The sequence below is a fragment of the Macaca thibetana genome, chromosome 4, assembly GCF_024542745.1.
Source record: "Macaca thibetana thibetana isolate TM-01 chromosome 4, ASM2454274v1, whole genome shotgun sequence".
NCBI classification, from domain to species: domain Eukaryota; kingdom Metazoa; phylum Chordata; class Mammalia; order Primates; family Cercopithecidae; genus Macaca; species Macaca thibetana.
This window is the reverse complement of record NC_065581.1, coordinates 53226637-53250253: the sequence shown is the minus strand read 5'-3', so window position 1 is coordinate 53250253 and position 23617 is coordinate 53226637. Positions and strand designations below refer to the sequence as shown.

At 43.8% G+C, this 23617-nt stretch overlaps 2 protein-coding genes across 4 annotated transcripts in view; one reads left to right on the top strand and one right to left on the bottom strand.

The window, feature by feature from the left end:
* Nucleotides 1–7057, top strand: part of TRAM2 (translocation associated membrane protein 2) — an 80187-nt gene extending 73130 nt beyond the window's left edge. The window contains exon 11 of the mRNA XM_050789263.1: nt 1202–7057. Within this exon, the coding sequence (XP_050645220.1) occupies nt 1202–1275 (74 nt within the window). The 3' untranslated portion in view covers nt 1276–7057. The remainder of the gene's footprint in view (nt 1–1201) is intronic.
* A 5491-nt stretch (nt 7058–12548) lies between these two features.
* EFHC1 (EF-hand domain containing 1) overlaps nt 12549–23617 on the bottom strand; it is a 74655-nt gene continuing 63586 nt past the window's right edge. For all 3 annotated transcript variants that reach the window (XM_050789250.1, XM_050789251.1, XM_050789252.1), the window contains 2 exons: nt 14847–15057; nt 12549–12924 (listed from right to left, as the gene is read on the bottom strand). In XM_050789250.1, coding sequence (XP_050645207.1) covers nt 12853–12924; nt 14847–15057 — 283 coding nt within the window. In that variant the 3' untranslated portion in view covers nt 12549–12852. The remainder of the gene's footprint in view (nt 12925–14846; nt 15058–23617) is intronic.

Genomic DNA, 23617 nt, shown 5'->3' with positions numbered 1-23617 from the left:
CTCCTTCCTGACTCCTTCCTCGGGGCTGGGGCTTCTAGCTCCCTGGTTGGCACGTGGCTGGGTGTGGGCCAAGGACAGACTGGGTGGGGCTGGCCCTAACTAGGCTGGGAGCCCTGGCCACCGTGGGGCAGGGCCGTGGCTGGGCGGGGAACTCTGGCAGGAAGCGTGTCCTCAGGGTGGCTTCTGGACCCCAGCCAGCTGCTGCTGCTGCTGCTGCCGCCGCCCATTCTCAGTGCCGGACAGTGGCCTCTGTCCTCACCTGCCCTTTTGCTCCACATCTCAGCCTGCCCCTGCCTCCCAGCTTGCTGGCTCCTCCTCTGTCTCCAAGAATGACTCACAGTGACACAGTGCTAGGTGGGGGGTAGGGGTGGGACACCCACTTCTCCTTTGGCCCCTGCATGCACTCCAGTCATCACCCACCTTCAGCAGGTCCCCAGGCCCTGCCAACCCTGCACGTTCTGCCCAGCCTGGGGGCCTGTCTGCACTGGGCGCTGCTTTCTGACTCACCTGCTTTTCTCCAGGCGGCCACCTGGTTGGCAAAGGCTTATGTGTGTTTGAACCAGACACGCGCGCAGCTGGGTGTGTCGCAGAGTCAGGCCTGGCTGGCAGGGGTGCTATGGGGCATAAGACTGCAGCCAGTACCTCTGACTTTGAGCAGGCGCACGGAGGTATTTTGAACAATAGAAAGAGCACAATTATTCTGCCAGAGGAGTGTTGGGCATCCGCGCGAGGCCTTGTTCCTACAGCCTCTCGTCCCCCTCCCTTCTGTGGCCGCTGCTCCTAGGAGTTCTTGCTGAACTGGAAATGGGCTGACGCCTTGCAGGGGCCTGAGAGGAACTGAGGACATTGAGACAGTGACAGCATCTCAGTGATTTCAGCGAATATCTAGCCCCAGCCTCGGGCTTCGGCAGGCTGGCCTCTGTTGTTGCTGAGTTACTGTGCATCATCCGAGGCCCTTCCTGCTAAAGCGCAGTCAGAGACCAAGCCTCCCAAACGGGGCCCTGGGGAAGACAGGACCCTCCTGGGAGCCATCTGCTGGCTTCTGTTTGCTGTGCAAGGCTGCAGCCCTGCACCCCTTTGGTGCATCCATGTGTAGCAGCCAGGCTGCCTGGACCCTTTCCTTGGCCTGGCCCCACCCTCACCTCTCCTGCCTTAGCTGCAGCAGAAATATCATGTATCCTTGTCTCTCTCCACTTCCCAGGTTACCATGAAAATGGAGTGGTGAAGGCAGAGAACGGAACCTCCCCACGGACTAAGAAACTCAAGTCTCCCTAAGGCCAAAGTGCTAAGAACAGGAATCCTCTTGGTGGGGGCCCAGCAGGGGGCGAGGAGCCCACGCCCCTCCCTGCCTCCTCCTCCCTGCCTGTGATGCTCTGTCTCAAACGGCCGAAACCTGTCTTTCAATGTGGGGTTTCGCTTTCTTTCTTCTTGGCTTTCTCTTATTCTTCCACAAACCATTCTCAATAAAGCCAAAAATCTTTCTCTTTCTCCCCCTCAGGCCACCTCCTGTCCTCACTCCTGTCCTGTGCTGGCTTTTCCAGAACCCCAGGCACCGGTGGCTGGCACCTTTCTGCTTGCTCTGTCTCTTCCCTCATGGCTGCTGCTTTTCCTTTTCACTTTCTAATTTCACCTTATCTTGCCATTTTTCTGTCTGATTTTTACAATGGGAGGGGAGCTAAGATTGCAGTCCTGTCTTTCGGTCCCCCAGGGCCTGCCCATCAGAAGGCTGGGGCTGTCAGCAGGCCCTCGGCGGTCCTCATGTGGCTGGGCAAGAAGAAGAGACAGCGGCCCTCTCGGATCATCATCTCCTTGGTGCTGATTAACTGATGAGATATATGATTCCAGTTCTGCACGTACCATCTTGAGGCACAGCAGCCACTGCTCGTTGTAAACGCCAAGGCATTTGGATTTGGGACATGACAACTCAACCCAGAAGGATGGTGTGAACTCAGTTGGGTCCTGTGACTTGAGCGCTTACCAGTGGCTGGCCGCGGATTGGAAGCCAGCCTGCTGTCACTCTGGGGGGGAGACACGTCTTCCCACTGCTTAGAGCAAGAGCAGAGCAAACTGCACAGCGGGCCCCTCCAGAAAGGTAATGGTGGCAGAACCCACAGAGGAGTCGACCTAGGCCTTTCTCCAGCAGTCCCAGTCGCCGTTGCTTTTTTAGACATTCACAAGCATTCAAAACCAAACCAAACCGGTTCATAAACCTGCCTGAGATACGCTGGTCCTCACCTCCAGAGCCAGCCAGCCCCATCAGGGGCCAAACTTACTACCTTGACTTCATCTCTAGCTGCAGAAACACTAAGCCTCAAGGGCTTCAGCCCCATGCTGGTCCCTTGGTGTCCAGGGAGGGTCACTTGGACCACTGGCCATCTGGCCGCCCTTGTTGAGTGTTCTTTGGAATTGTCGTTTGTTGAGCACAACTACAGCATTTTAGGCTGCATGAAACCATGACTGACTGAGAATCACTCTCTGGGTAGATGATAGGCGCCTTTCTGGCCCCTTCCCTCACAGATTCTTTCCCCTCCCCTCCACCTGAAGACAAGGCCTCCAAGTCCTTATGGTGCCTTGTGGGGACTTTTAGAAGGGGCATTCAGCTTTAAAAAGGTCCTAATTACAGCCGGGCGCAGTGGCTTACGCCTGTTATCCCAGCACTTTGGGAGACTGAGGTGGGCAGGTCATCTGTGGTCCGGAGCTCAAGACCAGCCTGGCCAACATGGTGAAACCCCATCTCTACTAAAAATACAAAAAATTAGCCAGGCATGGTGGCAGGTGCCTGTAATCCCAGCTATTCGGGAGGCTGAGGCAGGAGAATCGCTTGAACCCAGAAAGCAGAGGTTGCAGTGAGCAGAGATTTTACCATGGCACTAAAGCCTGGGCAACGAGAGCAAAATTCTAAAACAACAATAATAAAAAAAGGTCCTAATTAAGAACCTCCGAACTCTGCTGAGGCGAAGGGGAGTCATTCTTGGTAGGTGCAGGAATTGTAGTGTCATTTGGTATACTAGTCATCTTGACATCACAGCAGAAACCAAACCTGAATTTAGATCAAAAAGGGGGAAATGGGTCTTTTCATCAAGGCAACTCTCCTTCTCCAAGTCACTTACATCATAGATAAATTTTAACTTCCCAGTAACTGAGGGATTTGTTTCCTAATGCCATTGGAGGCCTTCATCCCTCTCCACAATAAGGTTGCAGAAATGGGAAGAGCTACCCATGGTTGCTTTTGATTACCCTTAGGAAGTGAGACAGTGTTTTTGAAAATATGCATTTCCCCCATTTCTCCCTCTCCTTCCCTGACACTTCTCTGGGCTGCACAGCAGAACTGTTGGTAAAAGGGCAGTTTTGGTATCAATACAGCAGACCTGATACGGGATCCCTTAGCCATTTCAGTCAAACAGCCCCAACAGAGGCTGTAATTGAGTTCAGGCCCCCCACCTTGCCTGGTAACTGCAAATGACGTGTTCAGCCAGCAGCCTCCTAAGCCCACCTTCCTCCCCCATTATAGAACACCCATCCTGGGTGCCCCTCCAGGCTGTGTCACTGGCAGGGCTTCACATGCAGGAGGCCTCTCTCAGGTGAGCCCAGGTTAAACTGTTGAGTTGTGCCTTCAACAGATATGTATGGCATGCTGGGATGTGCCAGGTGCCTGCGCTGTGCCAGATGCTGGAGAGGTAGTGTTGAGCAGAGCAGCTGAAGTCTTGCCATCAAGCAACCTTCATTCTCATGCCTGTAGGTTTCCGTTGCTCTGTCCCAGGACACTTGGCGTGCCAGAGACGCCACAACTTCATGTGCCTGTCTCTTGCAAAGCTTTCCGTGCTGCCAGTACCTCATGCCTTGGATGTGGTCCCACCAGCCCAGTGGCCGGAGTCAACTTAGGCTCTGCTTCCCGGTGGACAGGGGTGTGCTAAGGGTTTATTTTATGTGAAACAAAAACCCTGAGACCGTGAGTGGGGCTGGCATCTTGCCAGCCTGGGCTTCAGGGATGTTTGGGGAGGAGGGTGGTTAGAGGGTAGTTGTAGGGTACTTTGTCACCCCCCACCCCGCCCGCCACCCTCCCTGGCACGTTTATTTCACAGCAGAGCCAAGTCTTTGGCAGGTCGACACAGGCTCTTGCCAGAGCTGAAATAATTCCACTTCATCCTATGAGCTTGTTGGGCTAGCTTGTTCTAATTTTGGTCACTTTGGCTGTTTTCCTCAGTTTGATGCATTTTCTCCTGCCCCAAAGTGCCAAGCCATTTGTGAAGGCTCCGCCAGACACCTCCAAGCTTGAGAGTTCGGCACCATGCACCGAGGGCAGGAGGAAAGACGTGACCTACCTCAGCAACTGTGGCCTCTCGACAGCCCTAACTTCAATTTGTGGGGAAGCCGACAGACACAGTGGGAGGAGAGGGAGGTGGCGCTGGTGGACCAAGGATCCGTGCTACCGGCTCCCCGCCTTGGAGGTGCAGGGATGATGGGAGTTATTTTTACCATCCGGGCGCTGATAGCTGCACTATTTATAAATTGCATGTGCTCCTTTTGAAGGTAGGGGATGGTTCTGGGCGAAGGGGGAGCAGGCTGAGCCAGGAGGGGAGCTACTGTCCTCCCTTTCGAGTCAGTTCTAATCCTGTGTGTGTCTGGGCCACCAGACGGAAATGGTTGCTGAGAAACTTGCCCATGTCCCAAGGCATAACTTCCCAACATGTAAGAAACCCCAGTACACACCTTGCTGCCCTGGCCACATTCACAGATCCTTGTCTGGACTGGAAACCCTGGGACCCTAAGAACTCCCGAAGCTTGGGGCGGGTGTGTGCTTCTGGGGTCTCTCTTTGGACCTCCTCTGTCAGTACCCCTTGACCTTTTTCTCAGCAGCTAATAAGAGGTTGGGTGAAAGAGTGCATCTCATCCCAGGATTCCACAACAAAATTCTTACCTTCCACAGATGCTTTAATCAGAAGTGGGTTGCCGACTCCCTTTGTGCCTAGAAAAGGCCTCGGCTTAGATTTCCTTTGTATGCTTTAGCCTTGCTAGTTGGTTTTTCCTAGGCCTGGTGTGAGAGAGAGGGAAGTCTGCACATAACTAATTCTCCCGCCTCCCGCCTAAGGGCCGGTGGCACAAGTGCACAAACTTCAATTCTTGATGTTCTCAGCTCTCTCCTCTCACAGAGGGAGTGCTGAAAGCTTGTGAGTCAAGACAGTGGTGTGCTCTTCCTCCCTCGCTCTGCCTTCTGAGCTTATGGTTCCTTTCCTCAGGAGAGGACTTTAGGGATTATTGGAGGATTAGGTCATTGTCAGATGACTGGAAACCCTAAATAGGATCCCTCTCCAGCCCAAGGTTGTCCCAGTGAGGAAGACTTTACCAACTTCTCACTCTTTACCCCACTTCTCGCATGAGTGTTAGCTCCATCTTGCAAAGGCTGAAGACCAGTTCCCCCCAGTGAGAGCTGCCTCATTCTTTTATGGAGTTCCCTGGACTGGCAGAGCTATAAAGAAGAGCATTGGGATTTGCAGTCTCCATGTAGCCTTTCGTGCTTGGCGACCCCTGTAGACTTTTTGTCCCAAGCAGATTGCGTGCGCGTGCGTGCGTGTGTGTGTGTGTGTGTGTGTGATTAAGTGCCTTACTTTGCTGTGTGGTTTTCACTTGTACTCCGTGGCCAGCCCCCAGCTGCCAGGGCTCGATGGCTGCTTGTCACAAGCAGCCAAAGACACCATACCTCAGTACAGTTACATATAAAAGGGACACGGATTGTGACAGTTTCGCCCCATTTCTTTCAAACCCCGCTGCCCAGCATTAGGGTCTGTGGCGTGTTCTGTTTTTGGTTTCTCCCTTGTGTCAGTTCTCTTCTGGCCCAGCTGGGTGGCTGTGGAAGGCAGTGAGGTGGTCCAACCACAAGCATACCTATTAAGGGAAGCCCAGAGTTTCCAGCCCCCTCCTCGAAAACTCCCGTCTGGCCCCACATAGCAAGCCCTGCTTCTCCATTATTTTCCCCACCGCCAGATTTTTTTAAAAGGCACGCTTACCATAACCTCTTTTGGTCTATTTTGCTTCCCATTCAGCCCAAAGTTTGTATGATAAAGGAGTTTACTTTTACTTCCCAGTCTCAAGTGCTAACACATACATGTCTGACTGTTGCAGAACGGTTTGAGCTCCTAATTCAGTGTTACCTTGTGTTAGTCGCAGCAACCCTCTCCCCTGCCCCTTGCCTGTCCACGTTTTTCTCGCTCTTCCGGGTTGTGCAATAACTCTCCCAGCCGGTGGTCCTTTCCACAGCCTTTCTGTCCCTTAGAACATCTAACTGGGGGAGAAATGGGACCCATGGGAGGGGTAGTCATCATCCCTCACACAAGAAATAGCAGCCACTTTCCTTTTGTTGCTGTCATTCTCATCCTGGGTGGGTTTCTGTGGCACTCTTTTAGAACATGTAGCATCATCTTAGAGGTCTATTTTTACAAAATCTGTTGAAGAGGAAAAAACCATTCTTATGATGGGGCTTAAGTCATTGTCCAGGAATAAGATGAGTGTAGTGCCCATAACATCACCATCGCTCTGCCTAAAAGCATTCTAGAGCTTCTTGTTCACGTGGAGAGGAAGGATATTTGGCCAAGCAGCAGCCGCAGGTGGATAACCCTGTTCACCTGACAGGCTCTGGCTGTGATAGTAAATGTAATACCACCGTTTCCCTGGGTACAGATTTGAGTGTTCATGTGATGAGACTGTAAACCTCATTTTTCAGTTCCTCTGTTTAAAAAAACATCTGAAGGATGAACTAAGGCTGCTGGTGCCCTGAGCAACTGATAATGCAAATGTGGACAAATTGTCTGTTTTCTACTCTAGCCTGTTCATATGGACCAAATTTCAACAAGGAACTCAAGGAAAATTTGTACCTGCCGTATTTATGCTTTCATGTAAAAGGGTTGGGGGGAGGGGTGTCTTTTTGGTGAACTGTTTTTCAAAATCATTTTTCCACTGTTTCTGTCTGGTTTTAAAACAAATTACAGTTTTGTATAGATTTTTTAAATGTACATTTTGAAACATCAAATATTTTCTGAAATAACAATAAAAGGCAGAAAATGATCAGAATTGTCTCATAATTTCCTTGATGTGCTTTTATACAGTGATGCTTTTAACATGGATGTTTATGTTTGCTTAAAGGAGTTTGCAATGAATTTTAGCCCTCGTGTCTATTATTTTTCACTTTATTAGTCATTTCTTACATATCTCGACCCGTATTTGTCCATTGTGGTGATACGAATTGGAGAATTAGAATTAAGGATGGAGAGTCAGTTATGTCAAGTGCTGGATAGTAAGCATCATTTTTATTTGAATCTTTAATAGTAAAGTTGGAAAGGGGCTTTCTTAACATGGCGTTTTGTGGGTAGGAAGCTCCAGAAATAAGCACATCATCCTTGATGCCTACTATACTATGACGTTGTTTAGCTTGGAGGAAATGGGGTTTCGTTTGTGTAAAGGCCAACAAACATGTTGGTGCTGACTAGATGACATCCAAGTGTTAGTAATAATGGCGGGCAGTGGGGATCGCTGGTGTCACATGGCTGCTGTTGCCTATAGCTGCCTGCTGTGTTTACCAGAACCATCTCTGGAGAGATTTCAAAAGATGAGTGCAGTTACAGGTGGCAGTTAGTCAAGGACACCCATGGGGTGTGAGAATTAAAGAGGAAATGTTTGCTTGAGGTGAAGGTGAGTGGTTCTGATGCATGGCAAGCTTCATTGCAGACTTGGGTCCTGCTCTGCCATAAGAAGCTAGGTGAACTAAGCAGTTAACCTTTGAGTCTTTTTGCTCATCTGTGTCAAAAGGGTTTCATGTTTTGCGAGGAATGGCGGTGAGAGGCTTAGAGATACTGAATGCTAAGTTCATGGTACATATAAAGCACTCAAGTTGGCTTTTTAAAATGAACTTACGTGCCAGCAGGATATTCAGGAGTCACTTACCCAAGTGACCCTTGATTCTCTGGAGACAACATTTAGAGAAGTCTTCTCTACCTATTTGTCCCAAATACCCTCAAAGCCTATAGATACAGATTTGATACACCTTAATTTGATGGTATTTTCAAGGCCCCCCTGGTGGTGCAGACAAGGTACAGGCCCAGGTTTCTGAGTAGTGGCTAACTCACAGCCCATCTTTACCCACAAGGCAGATTTTTATTAGTCCCAAAGCCAAAAGCACTATAAGCAGTCTTAGTCAAATTCTTCAGTTAGACCTGATAGCTTCAGCTACCAGAGCGAATCTTAATTCTGTGTGTGTGTGTGTGTGTGTGTGTGTGTGTGTGTGTGTGTGTGTGTGTATTAGAATCTTTCAACTCCCTGGTGGCCAATTTGAAGTGATGATCATTTCTGCTTCCTACAATATTGCTTGCTATAGGCTAATGCTCAGCTCTCTTCCATCACCTGAGCCTGACACTCCAGATGCATGCCAGCTGTGACTGTAGCACAAGGTAATTAGTGACATCCAATGGCTGCACTGCCATTCAGGATTTTAGTAGAAAAAGTGATTTGCTGTAACATTTGTGGCTCCTACCCTTGCTGCTTTGTATAAACTAACAGGTGAGCAGCAAGTGTGTGGACACCACAGAAATGGCCTGCTGGCTTTGGTCTTTCATGAAATCGCTTTTATACCTTGTGATGGTGCTGTCAGAGATCAGCTTCTCAATCTTAAGTAAACTTAAAAGGAGATGCAAGGCAAGAAGTGGACAGCAAACTTAAGGAGTGGATGTGGATAGTGCCAGCTTTGTTGAAGACAGTTCCCTCTGAGACTATAGGCCTAGCTACTCAGAAGGCTGAGGCAGGAGGATTGCTTGAGCCCAAGAGTTTGAGGCTGCAGTGAGCTATGGTCACACCACTGCATTCCAGTCTGGCAACAGAGTAAGACCCTGTCTCTAAAAAACAAACAGAACAAACAGAAACACAAAACAACCAAAAGCAGGCTAGAGGATACTAAATGAGAACTTCCTAAATCTCCATTTTGGCTGAGACCCAGCGCTGAGGACAAAAATTGGCAAATATTTCCATATGTTGCAGATTTGCTGCTGATCCATGAATGATTTGCTGAGGGGGAGCCCAAAGCGACTCTACCACAGGAGGCAAGAGTGATGGAGAAAATACCAGAAAGTGCAAGCTGCTTGAAAGAGGCTGTTAGAGTACCTTGGGTCTGCAAGCTAAGTGAGAGGATACTTTAAAAGACTCAGGGTTTGACACGTGTCTGTCCCCTGGAGTTTGGAGAGCACAAGGTTTGGGGTACCTGGTTCTCCCCTGAAACAGTCGAAAGGAAAGGGATTGAGCTGCCTAATCAGACAGCCAAGAGAGCCATCTGGGTGAGAACATGGCGAGAGTGCACAGCCTGGAAGGTGTGTCAGCCCGAAAGGGCCTCCTGGGAAGATCAGAAGGAGCTTTGGAGAGCATGCCATTAGAGCCGGGGTGGTCGGGTGCTGACTGGGTCCCTTCCACCTGAGAGTGGTGCACTGGGCAGTTTCCGCCTGGAAAGAGTTCTAAGTACTCACCAAAATGGGGCTCTGAGCAAAGGACATGGAATCAACCTAGATGCCAATCAGTGGTGGATTAGATTTTTTAAATGTGGTATATCTACACCATGGAATACTATGCAGCTATAAAAAACAATGAAATCATGTATTCTGCAGCAACAGGGATGCAGCTGGAGGCCATTATCCTAAAGTGAATTGATGCAGGAATAGAAAACCAAATATTGCATGTTCTTACTTCTAAGTGGGAGCTAAACATTGAATACACATAGACATAATAATGGGAACAATAGACACTGGGGACTACCAGACTGGGGAGGGAAGGAGGGGGTACGTGCAGAAAAACTACTTACTGGGTACTGTGCTCACTACCTAGGTGCAATATACCCACGTAACAAACGTGCACATGTACCCCCTGAATCCAAAAAGAGAAAAAAGGTGCTCTGGGAGAAAGAGTCAGCCTTTGGGCACATGTCACTTAGAGACTGGGCCCCACATTATGCCATTACTAGCCACAGAAATAAGACTTTGCCCTTTTTCTCTGGTTTCTACCCCCTTAACCTTTCCCAGAGCCTACATGGGCTAGAAACAGCAGCACAGCTGAATAGGAACAAAGGGAGAAGACAGAAAGAAGGGAGGAAGAAGGAACCACTATCATCACCCCAGTATACACACTCTCTACCACAGGCTTCTAAGCCTAGGGAAGGACTGAGCTGGGCCAGGCAGGATACAGCTTGGTAATTTTTAAACTGAAAAAACTTGTAAAATACAGATAGACCCCAACTTTCAATGGTTCAACTTATTTTCCTACTTTACAATGGGCTTATCAGGGTTATTAAATGTGTTTTCAACTTGTGATATTTTTTACTTATGTGAGTTTATTGAGACATAACACCATAAGTAGAGGAGCATCTGTAGTTGAAAGTGAGATACTGTTTTAAATAGTTATGAGCGACTGAAGGTAAAACAAAACAAAACATGGGTTATTCCCAAGATAATAACCTGGAACAGAAAAGGAGTCAACATAATATATTTACAGCCCTTTCAATAAGCTAGTTACAAGTGGCTGAGCTCATTAGGGAAGGAAACACCAAGGGAAGTTCCCTAGAAGTTCTGAGAGGGCAAAGCAGTCTGAATTCTATGTAACTCTATCCTCACTCATACCATGTTTTGGGTGGCTTGGGGGAATTTGAGATAGCACGTTTAAAGATGAACTTAGTGGCTGACTTCAACCAAAGAGCAGCCCTGATTCTAAAAAGCCAATCACAGCTCACTAGAGGATAGTAACTGCAACTAGTCTTTCCTTCCTCTCTCAAGGCTGGGCTCTCTAAAAGCGGTATTTTTCTAATTTTTTTTTTTTTTTTTTTTTTGAGATGGAGTCTTGCTGTGTCACCCAGGCTGGATGGAGTGCAGGATGTGGTCTCGGCTCACTGCAACCTCTGCCTCCAGAGTTTAAGCGATTCTCCCATTTCAGCCTCCTGAGTGGCTGGGACTACAGGCACACGCCACCACATCTGGCCAATTTTTGTATTTTTAGTAGAGATGAGGTTTCACCATGTTGGCCAGGCTGGTCTCGACCTCCTGACCTCCAGTGACCCACCCGGCTCCACCTCCCAAAGTGCTGGGATTACAGGTGTGAGCAAGTGTTCCCAGCCAAATCTTTTTATTTTTATTTTTTTACTACAACCCACATCAAGAAATACATTTTACATGATGATCCAGTAAATCCACTCTCATTTGAAACAGAAGCGTCAGCCCAGCATGGTGAAACCTCGTCTCTACTAAAAATAAAATTAAAAAAATTAACTGGATATAGTGGCGCATGCCTGTAGTCCCAGCTACTCGGGAGGCTGAATCACTTGAACCCAGGAGGCAGAGGTTGCAGTGAGTTGAGATCACGCCACTGCATTCCAGCCTGGGTGACAGAGTGAGCCTCTGTCTTGCTCAAAACAAAAGAAAAAAAGAAAAAATACCCTGCTAGGTATACCAGATATTTTCTATTATATTCCTTCTTCTTTTTTTTTTTTAAATGCAGGTCTAATGGGCCTAGAACCAGTTTGAAAAATGGGTGTATATTTCCCTCAGTATCAGGGTGGGCAGATGGGTGGTGGTGGGGCCATTGACTAGCAGCAACAGCGATACTGCATACTGATTCCAACATCCCAGATGATTCTTCTAGAGAATTCTAACATTCCTCCTGCTCTTGATCATTCTACATCTGAATTAGGGTTATCCAGAGAAAGAGAACCAATGGGATGTATGTATACACATATATGTGTACATATATACACATATACATATATACATATAAACATGTACGTGTGTTTAAACATGTACATATATGTATATATAAATATATATATAGAGAGAGAGTCATAAGGAATTGCTCACACAATTATGAAGGCTTACAAGTCCCAAGATCTGCAGGGTAAATTGGCAAGCTGGAGACCCAGGAGAGCTAAAGGTATAATTCCAGTCTGAATCCAAAGGCCTAAGACTTGGGAGAGCTGATGGTTTAGGTCCAGTCTGAAGGCCAGCAGGCTCCAGACCAACAGCTGATGTTTGCATTTGTGTCTGAAGGCAGGAAAAGGCTGATGTCCCAATTTGAAGCCAGTCAGGCAAGAGGAATTCTCTTACCTGGGGGAAGGTCAGCCTTTTTATTCTACTCATGTCTTCAAATGATTGGAGGAGGCTCACCCACATTAGGGAGGACTATCTGTTTTACTTAGTCTTCTGATTCAAATGTTTATCTCATCCAAAAATACCTTCACAGAAACCCCCAGAATAATGAAATATCTGAGGCTGGGCACAGTGGCTCATGCCTATAATTCCAGCACTTTTGGAGGCTGAGGTGGTAGAATTTCTGGAGCTCATGAGTTTGAGACAAGCTTAGGCAACATAATGAGACCTTGTCTCTACAAAATAATTTTTAAAATTAGCTGGGCATGGCGGCTTGAGTTGTCCCACTACTGGGGAGGTTAAGCGGGAGGATCACTTGAGCCCAGGAGTCTGAGGCTTCACAGAACTAGGATAGTGCCACCACAGTCCAGCCTGGATGACAGAGTGAGATCCCATCTCTAAAAAAATTTAAAATATTTTTTAAAAAAGAAAGGAAGGAAATATTTGGGCCCCCTGTGGCCAAGTCAATTTGACACACAAAATTAGACATTGCTATACCCCATTGCCCTAAATAAGGCACCAATCTTAGATCCTATTAGATCCAATTTAGTTTCGACTTCAGTAGTAGTGAAATAAGAACCAAAACAGAAATAAAACTTCAGGCACTCTGTAAATGCCTCTATGAAGAGTGTAAGGTGTATTTCAAAGCATAATTCCAGTATCAGAAATTGTCTTGCATTTTCTCATCAGCAGGTCAGTTTGAGAAAGCACGAACAAAGTTATAGTAGTTAATCTTGCCTTCTCCATGAGAGCACATCCTGATTAACTGCAGAGAGAGCAAAGAGAATAGGTGAGACAGATCCGCAGGGCTTCCATCAGCTCAACTGCAGAGTGCGCTTATACATAATGATCCCCAGCCTTTGTGAATCAGTTCAGAATTTTTATATCTTCAAGTTGATTCTGAAATGATCCTGTGAACCTGGCAGGTAGGACAGATATCATCCCCATCTTACACTTAATGAAACCAAAGATGGATGGAGTAAATGACCTACCCTGTTGAAGGTCGAAAGACTGAGGGTCATGATCAACTCAGTATATCACTGGAGGCTATATGAGTTAACAACAAACTCTTTCTCATGAAAGCAGGATGTTGGCAAACTGACAAACTGCATCTGCTGCCCAGAAGTAATGCTGAGGGCAGTCATGACCCAGGCACAAGTGTTTCTTGTGATTAGGCACATCTGAAGCCTGTTAGCAATAATGTGAACCTGTGATCAATTAAGCAACTGACCAATCGTTACCTCCTTCTCCCTGTTCTTTCTATCCAATAAAGATGAAGGGGTGTAGAGGCTCGGGCAGCTGCCTTTGCTCACTAGAAGCAGGGAGCTCTCTTCTTTCCTTTCCTTTAAAATAGTTACTTTTCTTTTAAGTTTTCATTTCTGCTTTCATCCTCCTTCATTAACTCTCGTAATGACGGTCTCAAGTAGTAACAGTAGTAATTGTTGTAGTGACGGTCTCAAGTAGTAACCGTGGCAGTCTGCCACACTTCCCAAGATTTCAGAACTAACATCCATATTTATAAAAGCACTTTTAGTTGTTTTTATATTCAAATAAAAGACTGTCCTCTCAGCTCATGAGGAGTAAGACTTTTTAAATAGCAGGCTCTTGCTACCGCAGCCTAACGGAAGGGTCTGGTTATGCCACTGCTCAACCTGTGTCCTTTGAAACTCAACTGTGACTGGTAACGGACTGATTTTCTGTGGTTATTTTTATAAGACATATGCAAATCTGTCCTACCCCCACTTCCCTGCTGCACTTGTCAATGACTGCCATTTCTCTCTCCCATGTCAGTTCCCACATCAGACAGTATGAAGAATTTGAAAATCAAATTTGGGCATGCTGTCAACCTAAAATTTGAGGAGCTAAATGTGTGTTTGGTCCACATGAACAAATACTCTTCTATCTGCCCTCCTACTCACTCCCTGCTAATGTTTCTATGACAAATCCTTGTCTCCAACCTAGTCACTAGCCCTAAACCAAACCCTTTCCTAAATGACTCTTAAATTATGAACACCTGTTTTGGCTAAACGATCTTTAAAAGGGCCTACAGAACCTCAATATTCTTAATCAGTAAGAATGTCTCAATGATAATAAGCCACAGTCCTTGGCATTTCTCAGGGGGACTTTGTTCTGACTTCCAAGGGAACCCTGGCTAAAGGGTTTATAATGAAGAAAAGGCATGAAAGTCCTCCTTCAACTGAACTTCCATGCCCTTTCTGCATCTGCTGCTGGTCATGCTACCATTACTGACAGATGCCACAGCCCTCCCACAGTGGTCACGCCCTCTTCCATGCTAACCCTACTGATGGGCCAGTGTAGGTATCAGCTGTGAAGGATATCAAAGGTTGCCAAGCAGTCTGCTCAATCAACATCTTTGAGTCTCCCCTTGGTAGCTGCCCCTCCTGGATCATCTCTGTTGCTCTTATTCAGTCCTGACATGTTGGTCTACTAACCACTCTGTGTTGTCCAGCCCCAGGCCCACTTAAAGAGATGCCCTGCAACAGCAATTATAAAAGAATGCCAATGCTAGAATGAACGGGCAATACCTAATCAGGACAGAATAGTAGATCTGATCTGAACATCCTAAATCTGTGTCAGCTGTAGTGAAATACATATACAATTGCCTTTAGGAAAGAATGATCAGTGCTTAGCCTCTGCAATCAACTCAGAAGAGTAATTCATACTGACCTCCTTAACCAAGGAGTCATCCACTGGGACGTTAAGTGATTCACAGATTTTAAAGAACATGTCTCTGTCCACATATCCTGAAGCTTCCTTGTCGTAAATTTGAAATGCCTCACGAACGTTGTCTTTGCATGAGTGGTCTTTCAGTTGCTTCTGAATTGTGTCTATTAATGCTTCCAATTCCTGCACACCTGGATCCTTTTCAGTTTGCTTGCTGTAGAGAAAGGAAGGAAATGACTGCACGTGGTATTTATTCTTGACCAATCTCATCTCAGTGACCAAAGTTCTTACTTGATGAAATCAGGGAAGCTTCTAATCCCAGCTTTGAGACTGAGCTGACCAATGACTGAACACTTGCCCACAGGCCGATAGCTGACCTCCACATCAGGAAGGCGTGATTAGGGGCAGTTTTTGAATTTCCTCCCTTCTTGCTCAGCCTCCTTTCCTGCCATCTGTTAATCACTGCACTACAAGGAGGCAAATCTAATACCACCACCATGCCAAATTTGGTATCTGTGGAAGTCACATCATTGTCTCTTACTGATGTTGCAGATTAATGTTTCCTCATCTACAGCTAAATGCCTGAGTGATATATATAAAGAGAGATGATAGATAGATAGATAGATAGATAGATAGATAGATACAGATATTGATATTGATCTGCAGCCAAGAATCAACCTTTTATACTTTTAATAATATTCCCTGTCCAATTCACGCTGAATTTTGTGAAAGGTTATCTATGGAAGCTAAGAGATTGCTCTGTGAGGTAGAGTGAGAAGTTTGGGCTTAGCATTTACTGAAATTAAGAGAGAATAGTAGCACAGGGTATTGGGAAGAGAGAGGTCTAACCCTTCAATAATAAGTAGAGGCTCAATTTTTATTTCCTCTGAAAATGAAGGTACAGTTATAAAATTAAAAAGTTTAGAGCTGAAAGATTCCCTCATATTCCATCTTCATAAATCCTTTTAGAACAAAATGGGCCAAATAAACTCAGTAAGCATTCTTCCCTCTTTCAGTGATGAGAAAACACATCTGAAGACCTGAGTGACTGATCCCACATCCCATGTCAGCGGCAAGACTAGCACTCACATCCTACTCCAGTTCCAATATATTCTCTCAATTGTGCCCAGTCACCTCTCACTGAATTCCTCTCCTTCCATAACTTGAAAACTGTCAATCTACCATTGCTTTTCTGTATTTATTTTTCTTGTGTATAATATTTTTAAAGTTCACTGTTGCAAATAACCTCTTTTTAACTTATTTCCCCCTTTTACCTGTTGGCAAGTCTTGCTGGGGAAGGTATAAAGTGGAATAACCTTTCAGGAAAAATTTGGAAACATGAAGCAACAGTCCAGCAAATAATCTCAAATAATTTATCCTAAGGAAATAATCATGGGTTGTATGCAAAGATACATCTATAAGATTGTTTTGAGATAGCCCAAATGTCCAAAAATAGGGAATTAAATAATTTACACTACAATAAAGGAACGGAATAATACTGTAGCCATTGAAAATGCTGCAGAAAGAGTATAAAGGTATTTTTAGTGAGAAAATCAGGACATAAATGTATGTATAGAGTGTTACCTTGTGTTATAAAAGCTGTGGGGGAATAAGAGTATGTACTTAAAGTTGTTTATATTATTTAAAGAAACTCTGAACAGATATTCAAAAAAATCAATGAAAGAGGTAATTACCTATGGGGAGTGGAGGATAAGAAGTAGGTACATGAAAGATGGGGTAGGAGCAAAGCTTCTCCTTGGTCCCTTCATATATATGTCTTAAAATATTTCATTTCACAAGGGTTCATGATAGACTATCAAGTGAAAAAAGCAAAATAGTATTACAGAATTTTCCACTTTATATGTGTCTTTAAAAACAAAATATTAGGAGTAGTTATCTCTGAGTTATAAGATTTTCAAAAATTTTTGCTTATTTCCATTTCTATTACCTAGATTTTTATTCCCTCAATTTTCAAATGCTGGTCATGTGTTACTTTTGTAGTAAGCCAAGAACAATAAAAATTGTTGTAATAATCCCCAATATCTAAATGCTCTCTAGCATTATTCATTATAGAAGCAGAATATGTTTATCTGATTAATGTAATTCAAATCATATATACTAAATTATGAATGACCACCAGGGAGCTATTTTAGTGGCAGGAAGCAGTCAAACCTCAATCTTCCATGTATTTCCAAGAACTAGAGCCATGAAACATATAAAGTTAAAATGTGATCATCCAATCATTTGGGGAAACAGACAATAACTCTCCCTTTCCCGAAGAAGCCAGATTCCCATTCTCCTTTATACAGTAGGAAAAATGCCCATGGCATCTGCGGCCTTTGAGTAAGATGGAGTAAATTCACAGATAGATAGCAACAGGTGGTACTGTTTAAGGAAGAGCTAGTTAAAGTTACAGCGCTTACTTTATTGCCAAAGCCCAAGTCAGGGCACATTCTGGAAAAGAGCTGCAAGTTACAGGGCAAGCTTTGCTCACATGGGTCAACAAGAAAACACAGGGGCCAGCTGGTTATGCCCAACAGGGACTGCCAACTGAGAAGTGGCTGGAGGTCCTAACATGCTGGGTGAAGACTCTGTGCCAAGTCCTCCAATGACCTTCCTTAACTTCCATAAAAGTGAACGTGTTTTATAGAGTGGCTAATCTTCCAGAGGTAAGAGGGATGTCACAGTTTTCTGTGTGCTCTTCGAATACTTTGCTATGAGCATCCTGGCAAAGTTCTCCACTTAGAAAATGAGACAGATAAGCAAAAAGAAGGAATAAGGAAGAGTTAGAAAGATGAAAATGACAATGGCTTCATTTTTAGTTGTACAAAGTGGGAGATGCTGGTGGCTCAGATGAACAAAGACATGTTGAAAATAGATTCAGCAGAATGGTCAGGAGAGCAATTCAGATACTGCAATGTCTAGAAAGTTCAGAGAAGGCAAGCAAGAGGACAAAAAACAGGACCTTGAGAAATGCCAACCTAGTAGACAGAAGTAGGAAAGACACACAGAATAGGCTTTAAGAGAGGTAGGACTACCAATGAGTTTCCAGAACTCAAAAGAGGATTTCAAAAGAGGGGTGGTAAAGAGTAATCAATATTATATGCAGATCAGAAAAACTGAACACTAGACCAAGGGGTCAGCAAACTATGACACCCAGGCCAAAGTCAACCTGCTGCCTATTTTTTATACATAACATTTTATTGAAATACAGCCACTCCTATTCATTTACATATTGTCTATGGCTACTTTCATGCTGTAAGGGTAGAGTTGAGTAGTTATGCCAAAGAAGGTATGATCCATAAAGCCTAAACTATTTACTACCTGTCCCTTCACTAAAAAAAAAGAAAAAAGAAAAAAAAATTGTCAACCCTTGCTCTCAGAGAATAGATTATGAGCTCCCTATTCTCTTACATAGTTGCCTAAGCATTTAATATAAGGTTTGGTATATGGTATAAGCTCAAATATCTGTTGAATGAATGACTAAATGAGAAGAGTCCATTATACTTGGAAACAATCAATGACCTTCAAGAAAGAAATTTATGAAGCAGTCATTTAAAAAAGTCATAAAGATTCTGGAGCAGTCAGGAGGGAAGTGGTTACAGACACAAAATAGAAGAATTAGATTTGAAGAAATAGGAGGAGTTACTTATCTCTGACAAAAGAAGGTAAAGAGAAGAAGAGTGATAGTAGAGAAACATTCTAAGATGAAGGGTGAGAAAACTGATGAAGCCCACATTGGATCATTTGATCTCATATTTGAAACCAAATTACTTCCATTTCCTTAGAGAAAATGGAAAAGGAAATGAGAATATTTGGACAATTCTCATGGGAAAAGTAGCTAGAAGTAAAAAAGAAAAAGAGTAAAAAGATCATTGAGTAAGAGAGTAGGGTCCTCTTGAAGCTGAAGCGCACAAAAGGGCATGTTAGTGGAACAAGAATAATACATATGAACAAGTGTGTGTATGTATCTATGCTATTCACACATGTGGATTTCCTGTGGAGGGTGGGTTAATAAGTGTGTGCATTTGCTGTCCTTAAGTCTGAGTTCAAATACTGCAATGAGGACCCCAAACCCAAAGAGAATTTAAGACCTTGGAGATGAAGTTAATACTCAGTTACCTGTGCATTATTCTAATTTTCTGGCTCAGAGAAAGCAAATGGCCAACTCCAAATTTCATCATCTTGGAACTGACAATTGACATAAACAGTACTGGTCTGACAAGTACTCATGATCCCCTTTCATGACTCTCTGCAATGAGTGGCAAAATATATTTGTAACTGCATTTCCTTAGAGCAGGATTCTTTATCAGATGGGTGAGTCAAGAGCTAAATGCAGAATAGCTAGGAAACACAGAAGATGTGACCGTGGATTCTTATCATCTCCATGCATTTTCCCTAACTCATCTCTCTGACCCATCACAAGAGAAGAAAGGGAGGGTGAGGATCAAAATGAGGATGGCAATGGATCTCTTAACCCATGTCGTAGTCCATTTATGTTGCTATGAAATAACTGAGGCTGGTAATTTATTTAAAAAAAAAAAAAAGAGGCTTATTTGGCTCAGAGGTCTGAAGACTATATAAGGAACATGGTACCAACATTTGCTTCTGGTAAAAATGTCAGGCTGCTTCCTTTCATGGTGGAAGGGGAAGGAGAGCAGACATGTGCAGAGATCACATGATAAGAGAAGAGGCGAGAGAGAGAGAGAGACAGTAGGTGGTGCCAGGCTCTTTTCAACAACAGTTCTCATGGGAACTACAAGTGAGAACTCATTCCTATGAGAATGGCACCAAGCCATTTATGATGGATCTGCCCTCAGGATCCAGACACCTTCCATGAGGCCCATCTCCAACACTGGGGATCAAATTTCAACATGAGGCTTGGTGGGGCCAAACAAACCATATCCATATGGCAACCTAAAATTTGAATTTCTCCTTATTTTTATTGATATCATATTCTAAGAGTCACAGTGGTATCTTTTCCTTATTACTGCATTTTAAAAAACTTAAATTACTAAATTTAAAAAAAATGTGAAAGATGATTTAATTAGTGGTATGCTGAAGCAAGAAGCTTTCCAGTGTCTGCTGGTATTTGCATAAACAAGGGATAATTACAGAAAAAAACTTTTGGGAAGTATTAGAATTAAATATATGACTATGAATATGAAGTGGGTCTTTAATGCTGGTCAACCACCAAACTATGCTTCTCCAGTCCATTCAGCCTCCCACTCTCCTGGACAGCTATCATATTTGTTTAAGTCCTGAGGCAATTTTTTTTTTTAATTAAAGATGTGTCCATGAAATGAGACAATTTTTTTTTTTTTTTTACATTTTAACATCTCTGGAATTAACATGCATTTTTCAATTCATGGTGAATATGGATAATATTTGGATATTTTTTCTTTCTTAGTAGTAGCTAATATATGCTGTTTTAAATTTTATTTTATATTCATTTTGTTGATATTTATATATTCAATAAAAAGACCATTTCATAACTTCTCCTCTCTCCTGAACCTCCAACATCTCCCTCTATCCTCACTCTTTCTACTGCACTACTATCAGAAAACAATCACAAGGGCCTTCCAATATCTACACAGCTACCAGCATCTGAACCCACATATCCTGCCTGCCCTTTTGCCTGTTGCCCTAGATCAAGGTTTTAAAGAGTAATCCCAGGACCTGTGGAGGTTCCCAAGACCCTTTGGGGGTCTGTGAAGTCAAAATTATTCTTGTGATAATACTTAGTCATTTATTTATCTTTTTACTCTTGTTTTCCCACAAGTACACAATGGAGTTTTCCAAAGGTCACACAACACAGGCTATCACAGCAGGCAGAATACAAAAGCGCATGAAAATCCAGTCATCATCTATTACTAAAGTCAGACATTAAGAGGTTTGCAAAAATGTAAAGCACTATCACTCTTCTCACTCAATTTTTGTTTGTAAAAATATAGGGTTTTTTCCTCCACCAAATTATGTTATTTGTGTTAACATGAAATGGGTTTATTGTTTTCAAAATAAATTAATATTTGAAAATTTTTCAGATACAATTTCTAATATGCTAAATAGCAATAGATACAAACACATAAAAACTCTTTGGGGCCCTCAATAATTTTTAAGGGTATAAAGGTGTCTCGAGACCCAAAAGTTTGAGAAATACTGCCCTAGGTGAATGGTTGGTGCTTCTATCTGAAGCCAATTCCTCCACTTAAACCCCATCCTCTCACAAACTCCAGAAATTCTCCCTGCTCTCTCACACACTTATCAATGTTTTCTTCTCTATGGAATCATTCCCATTAACATACAAACATGCGATTTCTTCTATGTTAAAACAAAAGCAAAAACAAAATAAAACAAGACCTTCTCCTGACTTCACTTTCTCTGCCAGCTGCTGCCCCATTGCTCTGTTGTCCTTTGCACCAAACCTCTCCAAAAGAGTAGTCTCCACTCTGATCCAGAATTCCTCTCTCCCACTCTCTTAAATCTACTGCCATCAGGTATTCCCCGTCTTCCCATTCCACTGAAACTCCTCATTAAGGTCTCCAAGGTCCCCAATTCCCTTAATATTGCTAAATCCCCATTTGATATAATGAATCATTCTGAGGTTGGAAGTGGGACTCGACTCTGGAGGCTCGGCTCGGACACAGGACCAAATTGAGGACTAGCTAAAATAGGTCTGGGGCAGAAGCAGCTTTCCGTAAGACATGCCCACCAGTGCTCCATATCAGTTTACCATTGCCATGACAACATCTGGGAGTAACCACCCCTTTCCATAGCAACGACACGAACACCTGGAAGATACCACCCTTTTCCTAGAAATTTCTGTATACACTGCACCTTAATGTGCATATAATAAAAAGTGGGTATACATATGAGTGCAGAACTGCCTTTGAGCTACTATTCTGGGCACAATGCCTAGGGGGTATCCCTACTCTACAAGGAGCAGAACCTCAGCTGCTGCTGTACACTGTTGCTTAAAAACAGTTGCTGTTTAACAGCACCAGCTCTCCCTGGAATTCTTTCTTGGGAAAAGCCAGTAACTCTCCCTGGCTGAGCCCTAATTTTGAAGCTCACCTGTCCTCCATCAAGTCTGTCTTCCTCGATATGAAGGCATTTCTCAGTTTGCACAGTTCCAAGATGCATGAATTTCGACTACCACCATTTAGTAAAATAATCCATTCCCCCAACAACATGGTTCAAATTTCAGTCAACACAGTTACTAACTATGAGTAACTGCATAAAGTACAAACTCATCTGTCAGGACTTTAGTCCACTAACCACAATGTAATTAAACAGATGCATATCACCATCAGTGACAATTACATCACTTCTTTCAAAGTCTGTTTGTGACTGGTCACTGTATATTTGTTTTATAGTTCGCGCAGACAGTAAAGTGTGTAGCTATGTTGCCTCCTCGTCTCTCAGTGATACACAAACTGTATTTTACAAAAATGGATAATCAAAAGAGAGAATTGGCCAATAAGGATGAAAGTACAGCAAAGATGCAAGAAGTGAATTCAAGTCAAATATAAATGGAGTTACAGAAGAGAAAGCTGACTGTAGGAATGTCGACACAGCTGCCTTTCAAGAGACTCTAGATGTGCAGCCAGTGGAAACTGGTGAAGGCAAACCTATCAACACAAATGAGAAAAGTGGTTGTAATGAAAAGAATGAAGATATCCCAGATGCCTGTAAAATGCTTCACATTAAAAGAACTCTCAGAGATATTTCATTCTCATTAAAGGAAGTCTAAGAGATATTTTATAACATTGAAAGCAAAAATCATAAAATGTTGGAAGTTGATCCATCTTAAACAGGAGTATGACAATTCACCAAGGCATAGAACAGATGTTCACTCTGTATCATAAGTTATACAATGAGAAGTAGGCAAGTGCCGCTCAAACCACTTTTGATAAAGTTTTTATAAAGCAATAAAACACTTTAATTCTTAATGTCATCAATGTTTCAAATTTCAGTGTGCTAAGTAAAAATTAGTTTTACTATTTTTTCATATTCTTATATGTTTATAACCATCAAAGTTTTTAATGTTGTGACAAATTTTTTTTTTTTTTTTTTTTTTGAGATGGAGCCTTGCTCTGTTGCCCAGGCTGAAATGCAGTGGCGCAATCTTGGCTCACTGCAACCTCCGCCTCCTGGGTTCAAGTGATTCTCCTGCCTCAGCCTCCCGAGTAGCTGGGATTACAGGTGCGCACCACCATGCCTGGCTAATTTGTTTGTATTTTTAGCAGAGATGGGGTTTCACCATGTTGGTCAGGCTGGTCTCAAACTCCTGACCTCATGCTCCGCCTACCTCGGCCTTCCAAAGTGCTGGGATTACAGGCATGAGCCACTGTGCCTGGCAGTGACAAAAATTTTTAAAGGGCACAGAACAATTGTACATTTTCCCTTTGATTATTAAAATTGTTTTGCATGTTATTTTTTTACAGTCTTACGCTACCATGTAAACAAGGAACTACCTGTAATTTCTTCATTTGGCATCCAGGACACCACATTCACTTGGTTTTCTTCCTGCTTCATTGGTTTTCCTTTTCAGTTTCCTTGACTCTAAGTGTTGGTGGACCCCAGAGCTTAGTTCTTGGAGCCATTCTTTTCTTTATCTACACTAACTCCTTTAGAGACTTCATCCAGGCCAGGAACAGTGGCTCATGCCTGTAATCCTAGCACTTTGGGAGGCCAAGGAGGGAGAATCACTTGAGTCCAGGAATTCTGGGCAATAAACTGAGACCCCTGTCTCTACTAAAAATTTAAAAATT